This window comes from Colletotrichum tamarilloi (genome assembly GCF_030869305.1).
Source record: "Colletotrichum tamarilloi strain Tom-12 chromosome Unknown Scaffold_84.1, whole genome shotgun sequence".
Taxonomy (NCBI): Eukaryota; Fungi; Ascomycota; class Sordariomycetes; order Glomerellales; family Glomerellaceae; genus Colletotrichum; species Colletotrichum tamarilloi.
Window position 1 is genome coordinate 1 of NW_026849467.1, and position 25475 is coordinate 25475.

At 53.3% G+C, this 25475-nt stretch overlaps 6 protein-coding genes across 6 annotated transcripts; all 6 read right to left on the reverse strand.

The window, feature by feature from the left end:
* Positions 1–1475: 1475 nt before the first annotated feature.
* On the reverse strand, positions 1476–3246 carry CTAM01_12870 (major facilitator superfamily transporter; the record flags this gene model as incomplete). The annotated part of the gene is made up of 5 exons (XM_060528875.1): positions 1476–1692; positions 1778–1875; positions 1956–2245; positions 2297–2988; positions 3044–3246. The coding sequence occupies 5 exons, from the start codon at positions 3244–3246 to the stop codon at positions 1476–1478; spliced, it is 1500 nt and encodes a 499-aa protein (XP_060376501.1).
* Positions 3247–5606: 2360 nt separating this feature from the next.
* On the reverse strand, positions 5607–6989 carry CTAM01_12871 (uncharacterized protein; the record flags this gene model as incomplete). Its single annotated transcript, XM_060528876.1, has 1 exon — positions 5607–6989. The coding sequence occupies one exon, from the start codon at positions 6987–6989 to the stop codon at positions 5607–5609; it is 1383 nt and encodes a 460-aa protein (XP_060376502.1).
* A 3998-nt stretch (positions 6990–10987) lies between these two features.
* Positions 10988–12343, reverse strand: CTAM01_12872 (uncharacterized protein; the record flags this gene model as incomplete). Its single annotated transcript, XM_060528877.1, has 1 exon — positions 10988–12343. One exon carries the CDS (start codon positions 12341–12343, stop codon positions 10988–10990), a length of 1356 nt encoding a protein of 451 aa, XP_060376503.1.
* A 198-nt stretch (positions 12344–12541) lies between these two features.
* On the reverse strand, positions 12542–13168 carry CTAM01_12873 (uncharacterized protein; the record flags this gene model as incomplete). Its single annotated transcript, XM_060528878.1, has 2 exons — positions 12542–12951; positions 13051–13168. 2 exons carry the CDS (start codon positions 13166–13168, stop codon positions 12542–12544), a joined length of 528 nt encoding a protein of 175 aa, XP_060376504.1.
* Positions 13169–13627: 459 nt separating this feature from the next.
* Positions 13628–14707, reverse strand: CTAM01_12874 (uncharacterized protein; the record flags this gene model as incomplete). Its single annotated transcript, XM_060528879.1, has 1 exon — positions 13628–14707. One exon carries the CDS (start codon positions 14705–14707, stop codon positions 13628–13630), a length of 1080 nt encoding a protein of 359 aa, XP_060376505.1.
* A 1910-nt stretch (positions 14708–16617) lies between these two features.
* CTAM01_12875 (ferric reductase like transmembrane component) lies at positions 16618–18441 on the reverse strand (the record flags this gene model as incomplete). The annotated part of the gene is made up of 3 exons (XM_060528880.1): positions 16618–16651; positions 16704–18221; positions 18278–18441. The coding sequence occupies 3 exons, from the start codon at positions 18439–18441 to the stop codon at positions 16618–16620; spliced, it is 1716 nt and encodes a 571-aa protein (XP_060376506.1).
* Positions 18442–25475: the final 7034 nt, after the last annotated feature.

A 25475-nucleotide genomic window follows, 5' to 3' on the forward strand; every position in this document is an offset into this window, starting at 1 on the left:
CGATCCCAATACGAAGTTCGCGAACATCAGGGATATCCATCGGGCTCAAATCGAAGCGGGTGAAAAGGAGGTTATCACGGCTGAATCCAGCGACTCTGAATGCCCTAGTGAGGCTGGCAGCTGTATTGTAGTGGGTGTGGTTGAGGATCAATAGTTAATAGTAATGAGGAGGTTGGGTTGTGATCCCATCGTTTTTGTGGTGCCAGAAACAGGGGGGTGCCAGGAAGTGGGTATGTTGACTTACGAGGCTCGTCCCATCCGTCGTCGAGAAAGACATCAGAGCCAAGACACCAACGGAAGCCGGGCGATAAACCCACCTTGACCGGGCGGCTCAATTGCTTCCACTTACCAATTCATCCAATCATTCAATACACCCTTGTCTGACGGTGTGACTGCTAATACATTCCGAGAGAAAGACAGCTCTTGGATCTGTCGGGTGTGGGCCGGGGAGGCGGAGTAGCATTGGCATGACGTTTGGTAATTAGCCCCAGGTCTCTCCAAGAGGTGCCAATTTTCAGGCAGCAGTATAACAAAGAAGTGTTGAGGGCGTTCTGTGGCCCTGCGACAGCGTGGCCCCGCGATTCGGAACGAAGTCGAGCTGCTAGGGCTGGGAGAAATGGGTTAGACGGACTGTGTTGAGTCGGTGCATGCATATTGTACTTGCATCTACCCCAAGCGGGATGATGCCGGCAGAAGAGGGAAGTGACGAATATGTTACCGTTGGACGTTGGAGTTCCGCATGCGAACCGCATTCGGGGGTCGGAGACTTACTTAGCCAATGTAGATCTGATCCTTCAGGTTATGGTCCGGAGTGTCTTATAAATGCTTTTTGATAATGCTTGATTCTTCGCTGCGTCATTCTCTGGTGATCTCTGGGATGGGTCGAGATAAGGTAGAAAGCTTCGGGAGGCAAGAAAGCCTGGGAATATAGCCCTGAGAGATTGTTGAATATTTATGTTCACACATCCAGAAGGCTGTGGACTGGCTGTGAGTTATTGAGCTGACAACGCACCCCGGTTTAGATGCTACCTCTATATGCAACATTGTTAAGAGGCATCATCAACCAATAGGAAGGGTGGCCGAGTTGGTTATGGCGCCAGGTTAAGGTCAGCTTAACATCTGTTTCCTGGTGGGGCAACCCGCGCGAGTTCGAGTCTCGTCCCTTTCATTTTGCCGTTTTTTTGACTGTAAAAAGGGTCTACAACGTCAGTCGGGTAACGATTTGGACTTCTTTTGTCTTTTGCGGCCAGAATTTGGCCAACTAAAAGGTGTGTGTCATGGTACGAGATGTCGCGGAAGCTACGAAGCGGCCGTCGACGCGTGGATGAAGTACACTCTTGTCTTCATGGGGGTATCTATTATGGCATCCTTGACTAATTCTGACCAGGCATCTCTCCACCGCGCGATCCTTGTCCTATATAAACTGTCCGCGTCTCTTTCAAACCGTCCTCCCACTGACATCTTCTCGCATCACCTTAGATGGTGTACCGGAACCGCGGACTCTCATCGCCCAGCTCCGCCAGCTCGTCATCAGAGAGGTCGACGTACTTGTTTTCCAGACGACCGCCCTGCCGCTGCTTGTTCTCCCTCGAGTACCAGAACCACATGAAGCCGTACATGCATGTTGCCATACCGACCATGCTCAGCGTCACGGCGTGACCGCGGATATAGCGCGGCTTATCGACAGCTTGGCTGCGGAGGGTCCTTCTGTCAGTTTTGTTGATGTGAAGGTGGTGATTATGTGGTGCGATGGGTCTAAGAAGGGAGGAGGACTCACTAGATGAAGGACGACATGACGCCGGAGCAGTTGCCGATGGTGAGCTGCATACCACTCGCAGTCGTCCGCTTGCCGTATCTCGGCGAGTTGTTCGGAAGCTATAAGAAACACCAAAATTGTCAGTCTCGACGTCATGTCGATGACACCAGAACAGCAGCAGAGGAGGGTGATAACTCACCCAAGCAAGTGGTAACCCAACCACGACGTACAATCCCGCCGCGACAAGGAAGCATCCAAAGTAATGAACCCCATTCGAAGTCGGTGATATGAGCACGCCGTAACCGATGACGCTGATGCTCCCAAAGATGACACAGAACAGGCCGCGCTTTTGTGTGCGGTCCGACAGGAAAGCCATGGTCATGTACACCACGGCACCGAGAAAGTAGCACGGTACAGTCAGCAGCTGCACCTGCGCCGCCGTCCACGTTCCGAGACCATTTATAATGGTCGGGAGGAAAGTCGAGAAGCCTACCATCGTCAGTCACAAACCCTACAACATCAAGAACGAGTGAAACTCACCGTAGAGCATCGTATCAGCCCCAAATTGCGCAACGCAAAACACCCATACCTTCCAATCCATAAACGCCTTGACCATATCCCCGCGACTAAACTCCTGCGCACTGCTCGTGTTGCCGTACTCCCTCCCCCTCCGCCTCACCAACACCGCCTTCTCCTCCTCGCTCAAGAAGTACGCGCTACCCGCGTCGTTGGGCAACGCGAAATACGTCACCACACCAAGCACGACCGTCGGCAAGCCCTCAATGATCATAATCCACCGCCACCCGCTCAACCCGGCGACACCCTCCATGTGCCCGATCCCGTACGCCAACAGACCACCTAACCCGCCCGCGATGGCAGCGCTGACGAAGAGGTAGCCCACGCGCAGCGCGAGCTCGTGCTTACTGTAGAAGAAGGTGAGGTAGACGTTTAACCCCGGGAAGAGGCCTGCTTCGACGACGCCTAGGAGGAGGCGGCAGGCGATGAGGGCGCCGTAGGAGTTTACTAGCCCCGTGAGGGTGGCGATGATGCCCCAGGAGACTGTGATGAAGGCGATCCAGCGGCGCGGGGTGAGGAGCTTGAGGACGAGGTTGGAGGGGACCTCGAAGATGATGTAGGTTACGAAGAGGATTGAGACGGCGACTTGAAATTGGTTGCCTTGGAGGTTGAGGTCGCGTTCGAGGTTGTAGAGGCGGGCGTTACCGATGTTGACGCTGTGAGTGTGAGTCAAGGACTGGGAGTATATCCGGAGATGGCCGTGAAACTCACCGGTCGAGAAAGCTGAATAGGTAGAGGAGCATCACGAGGGGCACAATGTGCATGTCTAGTTTGCGGACGATTTTCTGTTCTGCGATGCGGTCTGCGAGCTCTTGGTCACCGGCGTCCATATCGGGGGAACTGGTGCTGGGGCCCAGGCCGGTGTCTTCGTAGACGCGGTCCTTGCCGGAGGCGTCCATGGTCGTTATGGTCATGCCGGTGTTACGGCGATAGGCCGGGCGGAAGAAGAAAAAAACTCTTTGATGTCCCGGGTGTGCGGGGTGGTCCGGAAGCGACGAGCGGCTCAGTGAGTTTTCGCCGGTGATGAGCTTATGGCGGGCCTTTCTCTAAAGAGCTGGGATTAAGTTCTGAAAAGGTGTAAGGTAAGACTTGCCCCGACCTCTCTCTTAACCCAGCCGTTAGAATGGGTTGAGAGCTCCCTAGAATTCCACTCCGTTATCGCCAGATGATCATCAAGGTGACGATGAGCGCAGGGTTTGGTGATGTTTCAACGGCGGGATGAGTGTGTGTAAGGTATGAGATCTATCGCGAACTGCGCGAACAATGAGATTTTCTCTCTGTAACCTGCCCCTCTGGTTCCTATGTCGGCGGGGTCCCTGAAGAGACAATGGCACGATGTCGATTAGGTAGTCACCGAAACTCCGCCGAAAAAAAGCTTGACGAGCTAGAGGGATAAAGACAATATGGGAAGCGCCGCTTCTGCGAGTCAGCCAAGTTTGGAATCAATTGAAGGATGATTGACTAGCAGAGATGAGGCTCGATTGACGACAATGTAGAGCAAGAGTAAGTAGCAGGTCCTAGAAGGAGGTACTCTAGATAGAGCAAGAGAAAACTTGAAGAGTTACATACATAATTAGAAACACAGCAAGCCAGCCCCTCCCCCTCCATCGTCCCGCCCAGTTCTTACCTCCCCCACGGCGGCGGGATTATCTTGACATGTGCAGATAAGACCGCAAAAAGCCAAGACAACCCCCCGGGTCTGGAACGCAACCGTGGTAAGCTCGGAGCTGCGAGCACTCGACGAGTCTTTAGAGGCATCGGGTGGCTGGTCTGGTTGGATTTTCTTTGCTTGTTTCATTTGTCAGAGACCCGCCCCGGGTTATGTTCTATTCCCGCACATGTAGGAGATACCCGACGTGGTGCCACCGCCCTATGCCGTGCTATAGTGTGCGTAAGCAGAAGTGCAGGCCGCGACACACGTTACTGCTTGCTTAAGTACCCCAGAAAGATATACACCCTACAGTTACTCGGTATTGCTGTCGAGTTCCAAGACTTGTTATCGTGATGTTGCGTCTGAAGTCTTGGCTTGCAGGTAGAGATAGACGCCGTTCAATAGCATCGGTAATTTCGTCCCCGATGGGTTTGTAGGATCAGCATGCTCACTAGCCCTTCTTTTCGAGACTACATAGAGCTGCCAGCCAGGACGGGGCATCAAGCTGCATTTGGAACCGCTTCTTGAAGCGATTAAGAGTATGACATCTGTAGTATCGAAGAGCCTTACGCAAATCCCCAATTGCGCCAATGATGTCGGCCGAGTTTCTTCGCGTTACGATCGAGACCAAGTGCATTCAAATTGTACATTGAGTGATGAGGTATCTTTAGATAGAGTCATATCGCGACGCAGGTCCGTCTCAAAACCAAATGAAACACCCGCGATTTCAATGTCTACATGTAGAAGCAATCGCCAAAAGGTTACACAAGAGCCAGTAACGCAAACATTCACACATTTCCATCCCATCTCCCAGCTTCCAAAACGAAACATCAACAACTTGGGATGAACAACTGGCCCCTGCCAACAAAACATCCCCGTGCTCCCCTTCGTGCATTCTTCACTCTCCGAGATTCAAGAATCAAACCGTGCTCAGCCCTCAGAACCCTTCAAAACCTTCCCCTCTCCCGCATTCTCACCCACGGCCTTCACAAATAAAAACCAACCAGCTCCATCTCGTCGCGGTGAGGACCACTTGAGTGAGTGAGTGAGTGAGGCCCACCTCATCCGACGCAGTCAGCAAACGCCGCATTCTAACCTGCACGCCACGCTCCCACCGGCAAGCCTCGCAGGTCGCAGGCCGCATCCGCCGGGTCGCCGTTTGACATGACGAAACGGATTGAGTACACCCGAACCCAGCGAGCTCATCATAAATACAAGGGACCGTCAGTCTTTTTTCTGATGTTCTCAAAAGACGTCTGACCTTTCAGCCTTCTTCAAAACCTCAAGTCACACAAGCTCACAGCAATGGTTTACTGCTTACATCTTTCCATGTCGTACACATTACGAAGATTATCTACCGAACATCCTTTACGTGGAAATACACCCGTCCCCTTAAGCAGTCCTTCTTCTTTTTTATAGAGCCTGCTTTCCTTGCCTGTTTCTGATACCGATCTGTCCCGTTTGGGACTCGATGCAACGCTCTCTCAAAAATGTTCATGTAAATAACAATCCCTCCTCTGGATGATCCTTATATGCATTTCCCCTTTAATCTCTGCCTTTCCTTTGAATTCCTCCGATTTTTCCACAACAAAGCTTACACACATAACAAAAGAAATTATAGCATTATCGATACCTCTCGGTAGGCATCTCGTAGACATCCGGTACAGGGCCCGAGTTATACGTCATACCCGGCGCGGGTCTCGACTGCTGTTGCGGCGGCTGCTGCGGCCTGGGTTGCGACTCGCCCATCTCGACGACCTCGTCTCCTCCCATTTCTGCGGGTAGGATTCTCGTTCCACCGAGCTCCTGCGCACCACCCGTCGGCGGGCGAGATCCGTATCCGGCACCCGCGGGTGAGACTGTGCTGTTTGTCATGGGGCTCACGCTCTGCGAAGGCGGCGAGAGCTGGTGCTTGGGCACGGGCTGTCGTCTCTGCGTCCCCGCACCCGCTCCGAGCGCAGCAGCGCCTGCAGCAGCACCACCGTAGCCGGCCCCAGTCTCGGACATACCTCCACCGGGCCCGCTGAGAGGCGAGGGACCGTTGGGATCGTAGGCGCGCATGTCGTCGAGGTCGGCGCGAGAAGGTCGGTTAGCCTTACGGCGCTTGTAAAGCCAGTATCCGATACCAATGAGAGCAGCAAGTCCAACAATGCCAACACCAACACCGATTCCGGCCTGTGCGCCGGTGGAAAGGCCTCCGCCGCTGCTGGAACCCGTGCTCTGCGCACCACCGGTCGCGGTTGCGGTGCCCAGGCTGCCGGTCGTCGGGCCGCTTTCAACTGTAGTAGGCGCGGCGGTGTCGATGGAGGTGGAGGTGACGGTCAGGGTGGATTCGACGGTGATTGTGGTCTGGGCATTGTTGAAAAGGGTGCTTGTGACCATGGAGGTGAGGATGGTATTCGAGGTCGTTGTGAGGAGCACGGTGCTGGTCCGGGTGGCCAGGACGGTGGAATCGGCGCCTGCTGAGCCGGAGACGGTGACGACCACGGTGACGAGAGCGCGCTTCTCGATGACGCCGTATCTTCGGAGATCGTTGGCGTCGGCGGCGGGCGTGATTTGAGCAGCCGGGGCGTCGTAGGGAGCATCGAGAACAGGGAGGAAGTTGAGACTGCGCTTGGCAAGGACGGTAGAGGTGACATAGTTGGTCACGGTGGCGGTCGCGACATCGTTGCTGGTGATGGTGGTGGTCTGGAAGGTCGTGGAAGTGACGACAACGGTAGTGGTGACTGTACGCAAGAAGACTGTGGTGGACGTGACTGTTCCTCCTCCGCCGCCGCCCACGGTGGTGGTGATGGTGACTGTGGTGGTGGCCTCTGCCGCAGCTGTGGTCTCTGTCGTGGCCGCCGGAGTCGTGGCTACGGGTGTTGTGGAAGTGGGCGTCGAGCCGGTGCCGGTTTGTCGGGGTCGGAGGACAGGCAGGGGCTTGCTGCCATTATCGACAAAGGGAAAGGCGGTGGTGAGGGAGGACCAGAGTAGGGCCGCGAGGCCGGCTGATCCGAGACGCATGGTTGCGGTGCAGTCACTCTACGACGAGTAGAGGACCGAGAATGAGCGCAATGGCAGTGGTGAGGATTGAGGTTGACTCTTGTTGAGTGGAAGTGGGAGGTTTAAACGGGGGAGGGGGGCGTAGAGTCGAGGACGAATTGATGGAGGATGAGGAGGATGCGGTAGGTAGTAACCTAGGGTAAGGCGGGTCGGAAACAAGTGTGAGTGAGGCGTGTGTGTGTGTGTGTGTACTCCGTGTGTGTTGTGCCACCACGGCGAAACACGGTGGAATGGGGATGGCGTCGTACAGTTTGGTTGTGGGAAGAGGCAACGAAACGGTGCGAGTAGACGGAGGAACAATCAATCGACGGGGGATACGAAGTGAAGATGGGAAGCAGAGGATGGAAGATTCGCTAGGTCACGCCGGCACAGGTTCGGTTGATTACGAGAAGAACTTTTAGTGGAAGGAACGGAGACTCGATAGTGCGGGAAAGAGCGATGTAGATTTAGCATCGATTGGCGACTGCCTCCAAAATCAGTCCTGGAGTCCTGGGCTGTTGGCTGTTCACTAACTTGTACACAACTTCTCCCTCCCTTGAGTCTCGACACGAACAACTTTCTCGAGTACTAGAGACCTAGACCATGCAAAAATGCACACAATGCAGCCAAATCTGCACAAGTCCTAGCAAGTGCGCCTGTACCTCCGCAGCAGTGCAGATTCCGTCGAGCTTAGCGTCCCGGCCGACGGGTGCTAATGGAAAAGCCACTCGTAATAGCGTCCACCTGTCCAAGGTGGCGCGGTTTACTGGTTTTTTGCCTCGTCTGTCATGGCTCATGAAATAGGTACGAATGGTTTGTGCATGGCATCTCCCCTTCTCCTATGTATGACATCTCTGACGAACTCCGTCTTCTCCGTCAGGCTAGGCACTGGGCAGCGCTTCTCCTTTCCATGTTCCATCGAGTCTCTCCACCGCCGGATACTGGAGAGGAGCCCGAGCCGACGGTTTGAAAGAGGGGCCCTTCTCCCAAGAACTTCGAATGAACAAGTGACCGAGAAAAAAATAGACAAAAGAGTGGGCGGGAGGGGCGTCGAGGAATTAACCACTCCATCTGCTGCCCTCTCGAATCCCAAACGGCAGGTCGTCAGTCAATACTGCTGCTCGAGGGCGGCCCAAACCCAAAGGAAATAAGACCAAAGGGCGACGGAGCGAAGAAAGGCTAACAAATGTTTAATTTGAACACGCCCAAGTAGGAAACACAATGACACAACCACACAAGGGGTGTACAAAAGGGGACGAGGATTCCGACAGCGAGGGCTTAGAATTTTCGGATGCCCGTTAACTTGGAGCTCTTTTCGACAAGGTCTCTCCCCGCCATCCGAGAGTGCTCTCGATGGTGATGTGCGCCGCTGCTTGGATACCCGCTGAATGCTGCAATGGCAGTGCTCGACAAGCCCGTCATTGACAGCCCGCGGTGCCCGGGCTCTTCGCACGCACACACGCACGCCATCATGGGGTGTCCCTGAACCCCTGGACCAGTGAACCCTGCCAGCCATGAGAACCTTCAACCGAGGTGCTGTGCGCCCCCAAAACGTTTCTCTATCTCGCTCTTTCCGACCTCTGCCGTTGGGATTGAAAGATGCCATAATACGGAGAGAATTGACAGCCAGTCAATGGTTATCAGCAATATTACCAGGGCTCGGGGCCAACGCATAGGTATCGATAGCCAGGCAGTACACGGCGGAGTTCCATTGGACAATCAGCAGCAATACGAGATTGTCGGAAAACCGCCTTGGTCCTGTGATGGTTAACGAAATCTCCCCGTCAACTCCAGTCTCCAGCCAAACCCCCGTGTCGCCTGCCCCCTCATACGGTACGCGGGATGGACCCAAGTGGGCAACATACGATGGCTGAGTAACCAAGGGCCCCGACAACGGCCACGACGACGACTACGACAGCGACGCGTAAAGAAGAAAAAATATTGAAACTACCATGATAACGAGGTTTCTTCCACCCGTATATGCATCGCGCGGTGTTGAGAGGTTTCAAAATGTCGCAAACATTCAAAAGTACGGAATACAACTAGACCCTTGATAGATGTTGCGATTCTCCCGCCAGGGTTCACTTGGATCCCTCCCCGGGCCATAAAACCACTTCCGTGTCATCGCCGGCGTGGCGCTGGTCATCCGGGCGTCGAATGACCCTGGATTCCTCAAATCGTCAGCTAGCGCCACATTTGCTTGCATTCGCGCATTTCCTGCCAAATTCGATCTTTTGGCGGTGGACCGAATCGCGACATTGACACGCGCCCAAACTATTACAGCGTGTCGAGAGAAGAAAGAAAAGCGCTCGTGTTCTGTGGTAGCGAGTGAGTGATCCTACTCGTGTTTCACCCTCGATGATGCTTCTTGATCTATCCGTCTGCTCGCAGCTCGAGGGGACAGAGTATCTAGTGGTGTTGACGTTCCGTCATGCGATCTGCGCGTGGGCAGAATGATATCAGCCTGGGCAGACGCTTCCAGCAGACAACGCATAACAACACACACACACACACACACACGCACACGCATTCACGCGCCAGAAAATGAACCGAAACGGAATACGAGATCGAGGTGCAGCAGCCAGCGCCCCAGTAGGTCTACAAAACGGTCGGTTTAGGGAGGTGTGCTCGCCAACAGCGTCATCCTTTGTAGATCACCACCGTCTGCGACACGAGAGAAGATTGTAAGGATTCTCGGGTCTCAAAGATGCTCAAGATGGGAGAAAAGCCCGACAGGACCCAATCACTCGCTCCTGGAGTCCGTCCAGTTAGTTCTACGCAGGAAGCAGTCTCATGCTTGGAGTCTATCAACTCTCAGAAAAGTCCGTTACTCAATCTCTTACCACCAAGCTGGTAAGCTTCGAAAGTGCTTACCGCGAAAAGAAGAAAGAGGGGACCGCCCGGGACACTCGGGCGTCGAAGACTCGAAGGGGCCCAGCGTTTGTAATTCCCGGAAATTGCCCAGAGACACAGCGTCCACCGGCCGGTGGGTAATCCAGTTGCCAGCTGAGCCACACTTCACTGTGAAGCCTGGCACACGGCGCGCCCACTCAGCTTGGGGCTTAACGCGACTTTCATAACGTCTGTGCATTTGCCTTCAAGTGAGAGTATGGCTCACATGTCGCTCACGAGGAATGCATCTTTCAATTCAAGCTTTATTTCTCCAGAATTTGCTCGTCATTTTCCCCATGTTGTACTCACAAGTGTGAGACACTTCACTTTTGTACTATTTGACATGAAGTCGCCTCCATTCTTGCCCGCTCCCTGCCAAGGCCTCTACTTAGAAGGGTTCGTCCTGTCCATGGGCCGTCGCTAGAAGAGTAGTCAGTCTCACCCAGAATGACTGCCTCATTAAGCTCACATGATCGGTTCCCTTCGACTTCACATCATTACGGCGTAAGCGCACGATAGATGACCAGTAGAGATGACCACGGTTTAGGTCATCTTGTTGACTGAAAATGCCTGTATTGATCTGTACTCATTTTAAGAAACAATTACACAGCAGCCGCAAAGCAGCCGCGCCATTGTTGGAACTGAGAAGCGCAACCGAGATCAAGATGTGAAACGATATCAAGATCTGAAGTTGGTATGATATCCTCCAAGAAAGGGCTTCGTTGCCTGTATTCCATTAACCGCTTCATGGCGTCACTACATCCGTCACTACGCAAGTCTTTCTCTAACTTTGCTCTATTTTCTAGCAGTCGATGGGATGCGCTTGATGTATCTACACCCAGCCTGCAGGTTATATATTCCGACGTGGAACTTCTGGAGCGTATCAAACGCTACCTTGTTAGACGCCTCGACAGTAAAGCCATCGGTTCCGGCTTGGGCGCTCTCCTAACTGTCGATAACGACATCTACGGGAACCGCGACATTCGTGCCCACACTTCAGGCTGGATCATTGTCTCTGTACGGAGTGTTCGAAAGAGAGTACCTGAAGCTTCGACACCGCCAACAAGCCGTCTTGCCGCATTTGGATCTTATTTACTCTTGCGCTGTTCCACGAAGTCTTGAGGATGCCCAGCGGTGATATCATCCAATAGATCCGCCGACATTCGTACACACAGGGCCCGAAAGAGCTCAATCTCATGCTCGCCCAATGCCGTGTCCATCCCAGAGCATCTGAGCTCCTCATCCTCGCCGCCGTTCGTACCGCAAGCAACCCAAGAACGCCTGCCATCCAACCAGGTCGGCACGTTAATCGGCCCATCCCACGGCCTCGTCCAATCGCCCGCGAAGAAGTTGATGGAGGCCATCGGACTCTTTGCGTAGTGTCGGATGAACCTCGCAACTTGGAGGGCACTCGTCGCCGTGAGCAGAGGGCTGGCGAGCTGCTCCACCGGACCGCAGGCATCCTCACAACGGACCGGATCGTACGGGCCCTGTTGACGACGGCATTCGCTCGCGATCTCGAGGTATAGCGTGAGGTTGGTCAGTCCAGCCGGGAGGCCTAACGAGAGAGCGCGGAGATCCTCCCATGGCCATGTGCCGTTGCGGTTGAGGTCGATGGTCAGAGATCGCAAATTGGGTGCTAGGTTGCGAAGGTCTCGCATGACCTCACACGGAAGTGCTGGTCTTTTGGACTCTAGGCTTTCTGGCGTTCGCCATTCCAGGTGAGTGAGTGAGCGTCCATGGCGTTCCAGTATGGGGATGATGGACTGGTCTTGGCCGGCGTCTAGCCATGAAAGGCTGTGCAGCGAATGCGGAGGTAGAGAGAGGCCAAAGTCTACGGTTGTGTTTCGTTCCAGCCTCAACGTGCGAAGGCTTGGTAGAGATAGAGGCAATTCGCTCTCGACGAGTGTCTCGGGGGGACCGTCGTAGTCCAAGATGGAGAGACTGCGGATCTTGGAGAAGTCCATCGCGTCGAGCCATAGTTCGGTGTTGCTCACCGACTTTTGGTCATCCGAGAGTAGTCTCCATTTCAACCACCCAAAGGCATCACCCGACCAGATCCAAGCACTGAGATTAGTCCATCCTCTCAAAGGATGTAGGTAATCCCCATCAGTGTCGTAAAAATGATACTTTTCGAGGGATAGTGTGTCCAGTACGGGGAGATATCGTGATGTTCCGGCAGGATCGAGGGGAAGGCTCCAGCGGTCGGGTTCTCCTACACAACCGATCTCTCCGATACGCAGGTTGAGTGATGTGATGTTGGGGCAGTGGATGAGAGCATCGTGGACTGCGGCTAACGACTCGTAGTCTGTGTTGCTTGGGCTCTGGTAGGACGGTGGTATGGTAACTCTGAGTTCTGAACTGGAGGGGCAGGTTACAGGTTTTGCGGGTGAGGCGATTCCGGCCCAGAGGAGGAATGAGGTGAGAGTATGTGTGGGAAGCATGATGAATTCAGTCACCGATCCTCTTTCTGAACCATCGGGTTCCGTTGTGATCCTGCGGCGAGGATGGAAGTTGAGCTCATCAGGTAGAAAGACGATGGCTGGGAGAGGTGACAGGGGCGTGTTGGATGGACCCCTGTTTCGCTGTGCCTCATTCAACGTGCTCCCCGCCATTTTTCATGATTTGCTTATGCTTTATTATCACAGATATTTGCCCAGCAGCTGCCCGGCAGCTGCGCTATTGTTGACACCAAGAAGGGCAACCAAGATCAAGACATCGAATGACATCAAGATAGCAGCAGCACCAAACAAGTTCTCCACCTCATCGTTATCAAGTAAGGGGAGGACTTGGCCATTTCTTGCAGCAAGCAACAGTAACCACCGAAAGTCATCTACTTCCCCATCACCTCCCCTCTCTACCACAGTCTTTGCCCTGAGCCGGAGGAGGTCTGAGGTAGACGCGACCGAACCCCCCAAGAAGGACTCGGTTGCGTGTATGCGCTCGATGCAGCCATTGCCAATCTCCAGGACATCCATCCGTACTCGGAATCCTTGAGGTGCGTCAAACGCAATCTTGCCGTCGGCCTCGATGGTAAAGCCTTTGAGCCCGGCTTGGGCGCTCTCCTAAATGTCGATGATGGCCTCTGAGGGGGCCGCAACATCCACGTCCTCGGTGTGCTATGTCGAGGAGTGGGCAACGCTCGCCGCACCTCCGACTAAGATAACATGCTGCCGTAAGCCTGGCCGGACAAGGGTCGTTGCTGCTTTAAAGCAGGCAAACAGCGCGTCGCGCATGGGGATGGAGATGGTCTTGGAGGAGTTGGGCATTTTGAATGATGACTCTTCTTAGGGATCTAGCTTCGAGCGAAAAAATACTTTGAACAACTGAAGAGCTGATGCAAGTAATTTGTAGTAACGATTACCAATCTATCATCTTTAGCAATGCACACGGTAAATGATTCGATGCTTTATCAAGAACCTACCAAGAAGTCTGTCGATGATGTCGCGAAGAAGAAAACACAGCAAAAAGAGAGGGAGGGGTAGTTGTCAATCTGACTACTTGCCTTCCCATGCTTTACATCACCTGGTGCCTGCTTTGGCAATCATTCACGTCTATTTGGTGAGGCACTTGGGGCAGCTGGTATCCCTCGGACCTGACCCATTGCTTGGGAGTTTTCATGTGCCTGGAAGATAGGAAAGAGCGTGTCGACGATGTGTTTCCCCTAAACACTGGCTATCTATCGTGAATGCTACCACAATGCCCTCAATCGTGCTCGAAGTAAACGACTATGATCTTTTCGAGAGTTTCCTTGCTTCGTCAAGCTCTTCAGTCGATTCCTCCCGCCGCCTCTTTCTCTCAGTTCCGGGTGCTATGCCGGTTTCGCTCCTCCGCAGGTCGATGTCCACGATCCAGGGATAGCGTTCCAACTCACCATCCACCTCGAGCGCGGCGTTTACGAACATGGTGCTCTTGACCTCCGACGAGCTCAGATTGTTGCGAAGGTGTCCTGCACTACAGTATCGCTGCGCTCTGCATACGTCGAGTCTCATCTCTCTAACCTTCTTGTCTTCTTCAGATTCGAACCGGGTACCCCCGAGCGTTGCGAGACTTTCAATAAGCTGAGACTTTTCGTGATTAATATCACTAAAATGTGAGGGTTTGTCGGAAATCTTCGGGCGCCAAGCTGCGTCCTTTGCTCCCCAACCACCGTGTACATGTCCGAAACAGTGAAAACGAGGTTGAGACTTTGCAACCGCAGCAAACAGATCCGAACAGCCGATACGCTTCTTATTCGCAGACATGTCCATAATCCCACGCGGCGGACCATGAGTGATGACGATGTCCGTGTCGGCCTGGATTTGGAAGTCATGTCCCTCGCTTTCGTTATACGAGAAGCCCCAGCCTTCAGATGATGAGGATGATGGCGTGTACGGGCTAGCGTAGACCTTGAGCCTTGTGCCGTTTGCCAGAGTCAGTTCGTGTGTACCCTCGTCCAGGAGAACGATGCCGTCCTCTTTGGCATCGACGAAGAGCTTCCTAGCCAGTCCGTATCCGCCATACTCCCGTTCAAGCAGGTCTGCTCCAAGTGGTGCGCCATTGATACGATTGGCTTCCTCAACTTTCGCTTTGAATGCTACGGGATCGAGTGAGAAGTCGTGGTTACCTGCGATGACGAGCGTGAGTGGTGCTTTGAACGACTTGAGCATGTCGAGAGTTTGGCGGAATTCGTCCATTTTTGAGTGCTGTGTGAGGTCGCCGCAGTGGATCAGGACATCAGTCGGTTCACGAGGCATCATTTCAGGTGGGAATGTGTGGCCATGAGTGTCGGAGATGATGAGGAATCTGGTTTGGGTGGTGGAAGACATCGTGTTGAGACTGCGAGGTTGAACGGAGGATGCAGGTAGTGGGACTTGGCCGACTCTTGAAGGCGTCAAGTCTGAGATGAGTTGTGTATGTTTTTCCTCGATATTTCAATTCGGCTGAGGAATACACTGATGCTTAAATGTCAAAACGATGAGCCTGGGGAGAATCTCTGCGATATGGTTTTGAATTTCTTTAGTCTGCCCACATACATATCTCCGTTTGTGTCCATCAAGTGACATACCAGCTGCGATAGGTTTTTCAACCGCCGTCAGATAACCTTCATTAATCCCCTCGTGATACCTGGATAGACTGAATAACGAGGCTGGGAAAACACGATTATAGCGGTGAAGCATGGTAGATGACGTGAGGCAAAAGAACTTCATTAACGTCGAGCAAAGAGTGAGCCGCTCGACAAGAAACTTATCGAATGGGGTATGGGGGCGTTGACAGCCCGCATAAACCTACCACAAGAACAGGAGGATGGACTGCTACCATGACTACACCAAGAACTGCATTTTAACCGCGCCAGATCAACCGAAGCGGCAATGGCTCGGCTCCGGTTGGGGTTCAAAGCCGGCGCACTAGCCGGGCATTCTCAGCCGGGCAGGACCGGAAGCACGCGCATTCTACTGTGAAGCAGAGAGGGAGGACATGGAATCACCCTCCTGACAAACACGGCCACGTCTGATACCACAGTGTTGAGGCGATTGGTGGTACCAAGTAGACATCATAATCTAGGCAAGTCCCCTTGTCTGCTCTCGCGCGAGACCAAGATACCCGAAATCGCCAAGCAAAAAGCCAAGCCATCCCTCGCCCATCATCCCTCACTCATACACCACCAAGCACGAAGAGCCACTCAACCAGATCGCCCGGGCCCGGCCTGAAAGGTCCTCGTATCTACTCACCCAAGTAGGTGACAAAACCGGTTGCCACTGTTATCACTAGTACCGATATCTACTATACAGGGTATATTCTCTGACGTACATAAGAAAGATTTTGATGCGAAAAGGGTAGCGGCTATAATGATAAAACAAGTGAGAGGGCAAACGCATGGCAGAGAATCAAGCGTCCCCCACGTCACCGAATCAACTATCCTCAAAAATTAAACAAGCAGCCAAGCAATGTTAAGGAAAACGGCTTACGACCCTACGGAAAGAAAAATCCCAACCACGCGGCGGCATGTAACACCCCTTGTTCGTCCGATATCATCCCAGTTGGAGCGTTTTATAACAGGCGTCTCGAAACTCAACAAAGGGCACACGTCCCTACCCAAGCAGTCGTCATCTTTACACCAAGCCCGGGCGTCCGAGCGCTCCCCTCAGTCTCCCAGGGCCTACGGGAGCCCAAACAGTGGCGAAGAAGACTTGAGGAAGGGGCACGTCTCACCTCATCTTGGGAATCGTCTCCTACACACATGCACGCGGTAGATAACGAGAAAAACGGATGAAGGAAACCAAGTTGACGTTTGCAAGAGCCTTGTGCCCTGCTGCATCAAGAACTGTCTAAGTATACTGATGATGGCATCGCTAGGTACAATGTAAATGTCGGTAGTAGTAAATAGTATATCCACAAGGGGTTGCGGGGATGACGCCCAAGATTATCATCATCCTCCGATGCACTTCCTCACTGTCGCCCTCCAAATTCTCCTCCTCCTCTCCGACGGCATGCCTGTGATGCCGTCACCCGTGTCGCCAATACCTGGCATCCACCTGGTCTTGTGGCGTCCGGCGCAACTGCAACATGCAACCCCGTGGATCAGACTCCATGATGGTCTATCCTACCGCAACTGATAAATGATGGTAGAGATAGATTGGTACAGGCAAGCAACGACGCTGATATTGTTGACAAATAATATGGTGGAAGAGGGAAACGAAACGAAATTGTTGCCTTTTTCTTTTTCTTCGACTTTGGCCTAGAAGTTCTCCTTGCCCCACACGAACGAGAAGCTGCAGTAATATTAGCATTGAACATGTTTTCAGGCCTAGAATGGTGACTTACCCAGGTTCACTGTACTTATTACAGAAAATGTGCAGCGTGCTACCTAGACCCTTAGGACCGCAGAAGAATACACCGGCCTCGGCAGGCGAGTGCAGCTTGCGGATACCTCTGAAAATCATGTCCCAGTTGGGTCTACCGAAGTTGGTCGGCGAGCGCAGGCCGGTAATGGTATCCTTGTCGGCGTTGGCGTCGTTAATCATAATGTTCGTCGCGTCGTCCGCCTTGATCTTAGCCGTCAGGTAGGTGTGGATCTCAATACGGTTATCGACATCCTGAGCTTCAATGGCCAGAAGAAGGGAGCGGAACCACTCGAAAGAGCCAAAGTCTCTGCAAATCCAGAAGAAGTAAACCTTGCTCAGGCGGGTCTTCTGCTGAGGGTAGTTCATGCGGTACCAGATGGACTTCAGGATGGAAGCAAAGGGCGTGACACCGATTCCAGCACCGCAGAGAACCGAGATCTCGTATTTGAAAACGTCCTCAGAGGCCGAGCCAAAGGGCCCGTCAATGTAAACACGGGGCAAGACACGGCGGAGGGCGGGGTCGACCTCGCTGGAATCGCTGTTGACGCCGACGACCTTGCTCGCATCGTCCTTCTTCTTGTCCCATTCGCAGCCGAGAGCCATCGAGACAGCACGGGTGAAGTCACCGACAACACGCATGTGGATGGAGATGTAGTCTTCCTCGGGGGCGCTGGTCAAGGTGAAAGGGTGGTACTGCCACAGAGAGACAGCGGGACAGCAGAAGAAAATGTACTGTCCAGCTCTGGTCTTGGTGTGCTCCTTCTTGATTTGGATCTCGCAGACATTGCTGGGGTGCTGAATGACCTTGGAAACGTACGTCTTGTGACGTCCACGAACCTCACGAGCGACACGCTCAGCCAGGTAGACGAAACCGCCGTACATCCAGTACTGCCAAAACACACCGATGGCGGAAGTGCCGATGCTGGTGCAGAAAGGAGCAAAGTCGGGCTGAATCATGCAGAAGGCACCGTGGATAGACCAGAAGAAGAAGAAGACGATGAACATGTGGTGAGTGTACCAGAATCGCTCGTAGTTGGCACGGCGGGGCTTCTCAACCGAGGTGAAGACCATACCCATGAGCGCGATGAGCATGACATAGCCAGTCCAGCCGGGTCCGGAAACAAAGTTGGCCAGCAGCCAGCCGTAGATTCCGAGGTTGTTCTTGGCGGCGATCTGGGCGAAGTTGTTCCAGTGGGCAATGGTGTGGACCCACGAAAAGAAGACAATGGACCAAGCGGTGGTGATGTGGAAGGTGATGTTCTTGTCGAACTGGATGATTCCATTGAGCGGAGTCTGGCGAGCCAGGGAGATGAGCGTGCGGCAGACGGGGAAAAGGACCAAAGCGACGTCGACGTGGAGCACCAGCGCAGCTGAACGTGCAATGATGAATGTCGGGCCAAATGTGTCTCTTGCTATTTGCAAGTTGTCCTTGAGGGCGAAGTTGACGGAGGCGAAAGCAAAGACGAGACCGTGAAGCACGAGGAACACAAAAACGAATCTGCTTGCAGTTAGAGCCTGTTGTCTAGTAGTCGGACTGGATGTGCGTGGACGTACACTCTTCGGTATCCTTCGTTAATCATCCAACGGTCGAAGCGCTCCCGCATTGTCAAATCCTTTTGCTTCTCCTGAGTCATCTCTCCGGAGAGAAGCATGCGGGTGAGGGGTGTCCATCTTGAGCGTTCCGAGGGCTTCTCGGAACCTGCGTAGTAGTAATCCATGGCTGGCAATTCGATCTGGCTTGTCGCTAGCCAGGGGTTCTTCGACGATTGTTCTCTTGCTGATTTCCTTTCCGATCCGAACTATCCCAGTGGAGGGGTGGTCTTCTTCTCGACTCTTTCTCGGATTTCAATTAAACGTCCCCGCTGATTCTGTTTCCTTCCCTAGTCGTTGGCAACTTCTATCGTCGTGGTGATGGCGGTGTGCGAGTGGTCGCGGGTATAATGGAGCGTGGGGGGATTGGTTCAGAGCCTGCTGAATGGGCGCAGAAAATAATGCATCTAAATGAAAGTAGGCGAAGAGAAGTGAAGAGTCGATCCAAGAAGTACGCGCGAACCCAGAAAAAGAGCGGAAATTCGAGCCTGCGATCCGTTGGTCACTGGGTCAGCGAAATGAAGGCTTCACGCGCGAGGCGGTAGAAGGATGGAAAGTGGTGGGAAGGGCACGGAGCTGGAATGTAAATGACAGAAGGTGGCGGGGAGGAAGCAGAAGAGAAGAAGAGGCGGCCGAGGGGCTTATGGCGCACAGCAGAGTTTTGGACAGGCAAGAGAGTGTGTCCGGAAGAGTGTTGCGGCTTCTCTTGCTGCTACTACTTTTCTGCTTATAGGAGAGGAGGAAGAGGGATGGGCGGCAGGGGGGAGTGTAGGAAACATAAGGTGATTTTGTGTCGATGATACAAGCCACGCTGCTTGGATTTGGTCGCACACTTACCTGCACACAATGCCTGCACTCGGCGGCTGGATAGAATTCTTGGTATTCGCGGAGGATTGAGAGGATTGGCGATAATTACTTTGTCCCTACTTGCAGTAGCGGAAAGGGGTGTGAGAGATGGACGCTGGGAGAAGGGGGAAAAGAGAGTCAAAAGCACAGCGTCCGGGAGGTGGGCGATCACAGGATGAAGAGGAGTGAGAGCGAAGTCTCGGGTGTGAAGTGTGAGAGGTGTGTGAGGTGGATGCGTTCTGGTTCAGGGCGGGGAGTGGAGGGGGGCAAGGGGAGGGGAGGGTGGCAGGGGTGCTTCAGGACAAGGGGTGTAGGGATAGGGGGGGATCGTGTGGTGGGCAGGGAATGAGGGCCTCACAGGTCTCGAATGGAACGGTGAGCATCCGCTGGACACGTTGTCAAGTAGCAGAAAGACGCGGCAACAGATGCTGTTTATCAACTTGCATCATACCAAATATTCATAATCATAATAGTCATAATACTTAGAACGATAAAATGAAGTTGTCAACGACAGGTAGGTGCGTGTTTATGTTCAGGTAGGGGATTCAGGTGGTCGTCGGTCTCAGTGACATGCCGAGATAGTGCGAGAGTCTGCGACATTATGCCCACGGTGGCTCGAGAGGCAGGGTACTGATGAGTATCGGTTACCGCAGGGCCTCCCGTGTAAAGGCAAGGTTCCAAGGGTTTGGGAGAACAACCACATGGGGGGTTGGGTGTGTGTATTCAAGAACGATGGTGTGCGAGATCACAGACAACGATGACTAGTCTAAGAGATGGCGTCAATGGGAACAATAAGCAGATAAGCGGACGTGAGGAACAAGTGGAAAAGGGACTTACGATGAATACTTGGGGTTGAGAGGTGAGACTGAGACTGAAGGTCCTGAACTTGAGGTGAGTATGAGAGTGAGAGTGAAAGTGGATGAAGCAGAGAGAACAGACCATCCCGCACAGAGCAATGATGGCGCAGAGATGCAGCTTGCGCAAACGCGTTGCAGATACGGCAAGGCAAAGGCAGCCAGTGGTTCACTCGGCCGGCGCGGACGGCGGACGGACGGTGTTTTCGCGTGCCATTCCACTCAGATCGAGGATTCGTCTCACTCGAGATGTTACTGAAGACTGGGAATGGAAGGGAAAAAAACGTCTGAGCATGGTCCCAGGGCAGGGATGCCAAGCAGCTAGAGCCTCAGGGGGCCAGGCCACATTACGCTTACTTGGGCGGGTCCGGAGATGTTCTCGGCCAATCATCGGCTGTGATCAATGCAGGTACAATGTTCTTGCCGCGCTGCTTCGGGACGGTGCATTTCTGCATCTGCGCTTGCCTCTCCTGCCTCTCTGTTTCCCTCCCAAGTATTCTACATGGCACAGTACTGGTATACGTAAGCATGAGAGTACTCGAGTACAAGGTTCTAGTCCGTCGTCGAGGGAAAGACTCACCGGACGCTCTTGTCAAATCGAGAAGGAAGATCACGAGCTTCGCTTCAGGTTAACCAAGGCAGGCGCCAGCCAAGTACCTAGTCTTCATAGCATCAAGATACAACAGGTGGCCAGGTCGTGGGGAGATTCTCTTCTTCCATGAGCCCAATCGAAAACGATAACCCCGCCACGGGAACGAAGCCCAGTGGCCCATCCGTCTCACCGACTCTGCCTGTCTTCCGAGTCTTGGCTTTTCCAGGTTCACTGAATCCCTCATCTTCTTTCCCGAATACACACTACTTTACTCCTTAGTCTAAACACCAGTGACCACCGCAGAATCCCGCTCACATCATTCCATCCAGACCCCCAAAAGTCATGATCCCGGCTTGGACGCGCGCTTCCTGGCTTGTCGCCGCCCTCCTTCTGTGGGCCTCGTTCCCGTTCCTGGGACACAAGGCCGTTGGAACGGGCTGGACGGCATCGCGTACCCACTAGGTTCCCTACCTTAATATCGAAAAAAGCCTACCTTATTCGGACAGTCGCAGTCTGGGATCACCGTCTTTGCCCGCCAATCACATCTACCGTGTTCGACTCCCGGGATCCACTCTCCTCCAGCTCAGCTTTATCGGACGCTGGCCGCATCAAGAGCTTAGACCGACAACGAGCCGCCTACGACGGTGGTTGACCATATCCGTACAACTAATTAATCGTCACGAAGCCAAGCCTTTTGAACATCTGCAGTCCATATTGCCATCACGGAGCATGCCGAAAGAATCCACACTTACCGACGGATACGGCTAATTCGCTTCTTCGTACAGCATCGTTCCCCGGGGCCCTGGCAGTGGTCATCCCACCGGGCCACCAGCAGTCAGATACGACGAACCCTCTCCTACACAAAAACTTGTTGTCGATGTTCAATATGCCATAGGGCACATAGACATAAGGCTATGCAGGAAATCTCATCAGCCCCTTCCGCCTCACCACGGTCGCCTACGCCTCGTTGCTGTTTGGGCCACGTTTGGAACAAGGCTGGTCTCCCGCATCACATGTGGGTAATGAGGCCATAATCCTCCGCGGCCTACAAACTTCCAAACCGCCCAGTTGCACATCGATCCGCCCCCAGCCAACAGGCACAGGCAATAAGTCTTGATGAAAGCCACCTATTCCTCGAAATCCTCGTCAGTCGTCACCGTAGTGGCTCCCAAACAAGACAAGGGCAAGCTTCAGAATGCGATGCGTACCCTTGGCGGGGGTTCAGTTTTTGCCCGTCTGATTGGATCAAGAGTCGTTTCGGAGATGTAAAAGAGGGGCGTGCGTCTCGATTCGTCGCCTAAGCCCGTGTCACAGCTTGTTTCGCCAGGGATGTTTTGACACAATTCTGATTTCACAACTTTTCTCTCTTTCCTGTGTAGGATGTCAAGTCTCGACTCTCTCTCACTCTCGACTGCCTTTTCACTGATTGTGGCGCTTCATCGCTGCTACGGTACGCACACTTTGGCCCCTTCATCATCACGCCTTCGGAAAAAAATGTTAGTCATTTGAGTACGAGTGTACGACATTGCTTAACACACTTCAGCCCCTTACTAAGCGGCGGAACCAACTCGGCTCCCCCCTCGGAAGCATCTGTCAAGACTTTGGATAACCTCGTTGGTCAACATCTTCTTCGCTCTTCCTAGCCAATACCTTGTCTATTCAGTCTCACAAACCACATGGCTTCAAACCCACACTCCCCCTTTTTCATATTTCACTCCCCCTTCTTACCGCCCTCCCGTCTCTTTTCACTGAAGCCGGAATATTCTTAGCACTCTCATTGGCTAGGATCCCTCGACTCGCCCTGCCCTGGATCGCATTTAGAGAGGCACCGGCTACACATTCGCCATCTGTCACTACGCGGCTGATTGCCAAACCTCTGGCTCGCCTCCCGCCGCACATCTCGTCCCGTCACCGCGCAGATTGATCCCCCGTCAACCACTCAACATCCTAGTGGAAGATCACTCACAATCTACGCACTCGGGGCCAGTTTAACGGAGCGGCATATGCAAAAATCAGTTCATATTTGAAGCTGCTCTACCCCTTCCCACCGCTAGCGTAGATCATTGGCAACCTCAAGCCAACTTCAATGGCAGGTTGCCGCTCGCTGCTTACGCAGAGGATGCCCCTCGTTGCCCCTACTTCAACTACCTCGAGACAGTCTTGTCAAGTTGTCAACCATTCGTTGGCAAGACAAGCTCGCGGTTTGTGTCTGCTTACAAACCTACCTGTCCTTGCCCTTGGCTTACAAGGTGCTGGCAAGAGCGCCTATCGGCGAACTCAGTGAAGATCCTCATTGCATGCAACTGAAGCCGAAGTCATCTGTACTCGGCTACTCAAGAGCAAGCGCGTCCCGCCAATCACACATTGCTAGATTATCAATCTGCCGCCCCTCTGAGAGGTTCCCCCTTCAGGTTGTTGCGGACTCTACTGCGTCAATCTGCATGCCATCATCAACCCAGCGGCTGAAGATCCCCACATTTCAAACTATGTCTCTACCAGCCTCATTCCATCTATCTGATACAGACTCAATAAATGTGTCTCTTCCACGTCTCGGGAAATACTATCAATTACATCCCGCATTCTTTAGCCTGTCAAGAGTCTACCTTATTTTCTCGACAAGCAAGACCACCTGTTCACCACGGCCCATGAACTCCTCCGTCGCTCGACCAGTCCCTTGAAATCCAAACGACGCAAGCCCCTGTCTCCTGAACATACTCCATTCCCACCTTTACAAAACGCGCGATATTCACTCGACCTCTGCCCGACAGTGGGCACACCTCGAGTCGATCTACACGGCACGATTACCCGAAGCGGCGAGACATTGCCCTCTCCTTTGAACACTTCTCGAACGCGAGGCCCGTTTTCTTCCGTCCCACTGCACTGGGGACGATTGTTCCCGAACAATGGCCGTCTGGTATACCACCAGCAATCAAGTGCTCGACCTCAATTATCAAGTTTCAAAACACACTAGCCTTGCCCTCTCCTAGCTAGCATTCGCCCTTTGCTCTCATCTGCGTGTCGAGATCCGCAAAGGGCACACGCTTGAAAGAGGGACGAAGGGCACAGGCTCCCGTCTTTCCTCGCCTCTGCCTACCCGGCCGGCCCTCTCGCATCTACCGACCGTTTTGAGTAAACCCGCCTCTTCTATCCCCCAAATGAAACCACGTGCCCCTTCCGCGGCTGGGAAAGAGCCGTACACACACACACGGATACCAGTACACATTACCGCTCTTCTGAGGTTAGTCGATTCGCTTGATTCATGAACACCTCTCCCGTCCCTGGAAGAATGGTCTCTCCATCGCCGCACACGTCCATCTCATCTTTGCCAGCGCCCGGCTACCTACGTAAAGGTAAACGATTCTCCTTCCATCCTCGGCTAAAGAGGGCCACCACCACTTCCAAACCGGGCCTCACACGTTTCGTTTGGACTGATGTCGTGCATGTTTGCTGGCCCTACAAGTTAGGGTAAGGAAAGATCCAAGCAACGGCGAGCCCGCAGGCCACTAGTCCTTTCTAAAGGCTGGTCCTAGTTCAAATTCTTTCCTGCCATGTCGTTTATGTGATGCATATGAAAATGTTCCGGACACGATCCAATCTGCGCTCGTTACTGTTTACCTTGTTCTTGATAACGCGATCAATAAGGCAGCTTAGCGTCGGATGATGTATGAATGGAAGGCTGAGGCTGTATCCGTACCCGTTGACTGGTATCCTTCATATTGTGGAATCAGGACGGGAGATGTGCCCTGCCAAGGACGATCATCAGCCTTTGGTGAATCACTCTGATTACTATTCGTGATGCCATACCTTGCTTCAAGAATGATCCGTCTAGTAAGTCAATATATCATCTACGTGGATCGTTGCGGAAGAAGCGAGGCCGGAGAATGTCCAGCCCTCCGTATTAGCTGGATGTTATCACCCAATCTTCCGTCTCCTCCCTAAACATCATGTATCCTGCCTGTGTCCTTCTTTGACCCTTCACTCTTGTTGCGATGCCCAGCTGTCAACAGCATCCCCCCTAGAAGCAAGGCAGAACCTCACTGGATTACGCCTCCAGTCAACATGCTGTCTATCAGTTCCCGTAAACTTGAGGTATCCCTCATCTCAGATTCGCAGCAAAGATACATCATCATCTTTCCCACCCAGTAGAAGAATGCGGCCGTACAAGCAAGTAAGCCATTCTCGCACCGTCGCCGTTGACTAACGTATGCCATATGATGGTGCTTCAGGTACTTATTTCTCATATCTCGCGGTGGGTTCCCATGGACTCTGCCGGTTCCGGTATCAGCAGCTTGGTGTATGAATCCTTGAAGATACAACATAGCGGCCCCCTTTCATGGAGCATCCTGCCCACCGCTAGAAATATAACATCCCTATTCTCACGAATCTCATCGAGCTCCCCTTCTATTCACTGTACATAGAGAAACATGCGAACTCACGATGCCATCTATCCAGATCTCATCTCAAACCCATCACCATGATCCTCGGATCCTCAGATCCCCGGCTCCTCGGAGCCGGCGTCCCAACACACTCGACCCAGGCAGGCCAAACCGGCACATCAAGACCTGATGCCCTTGCCACGGGAGAGGTACTCCGTTGTGTGAGAGAATCGGAATGCATCGAAACACCCCATGAACGGGCCTTCAAACACGGCTCCCGGCAGTCAATGACCGCCGCTTAGGACAGGTCATCAATGTTACATTGACACCACTCGGTCTCATCGATCACTTACTCAGGTAGAAAGCCTGTCCGAGCCGCATCCTGGGCAACGGCATCTGCTCTAGCCCGATATTAACGACGACCGACCCTCGTCAGCCAAAAGTATTCCTCGTCATCCAAGCATCGAGGGTAGTTGGTAACCTACACTGGCTTT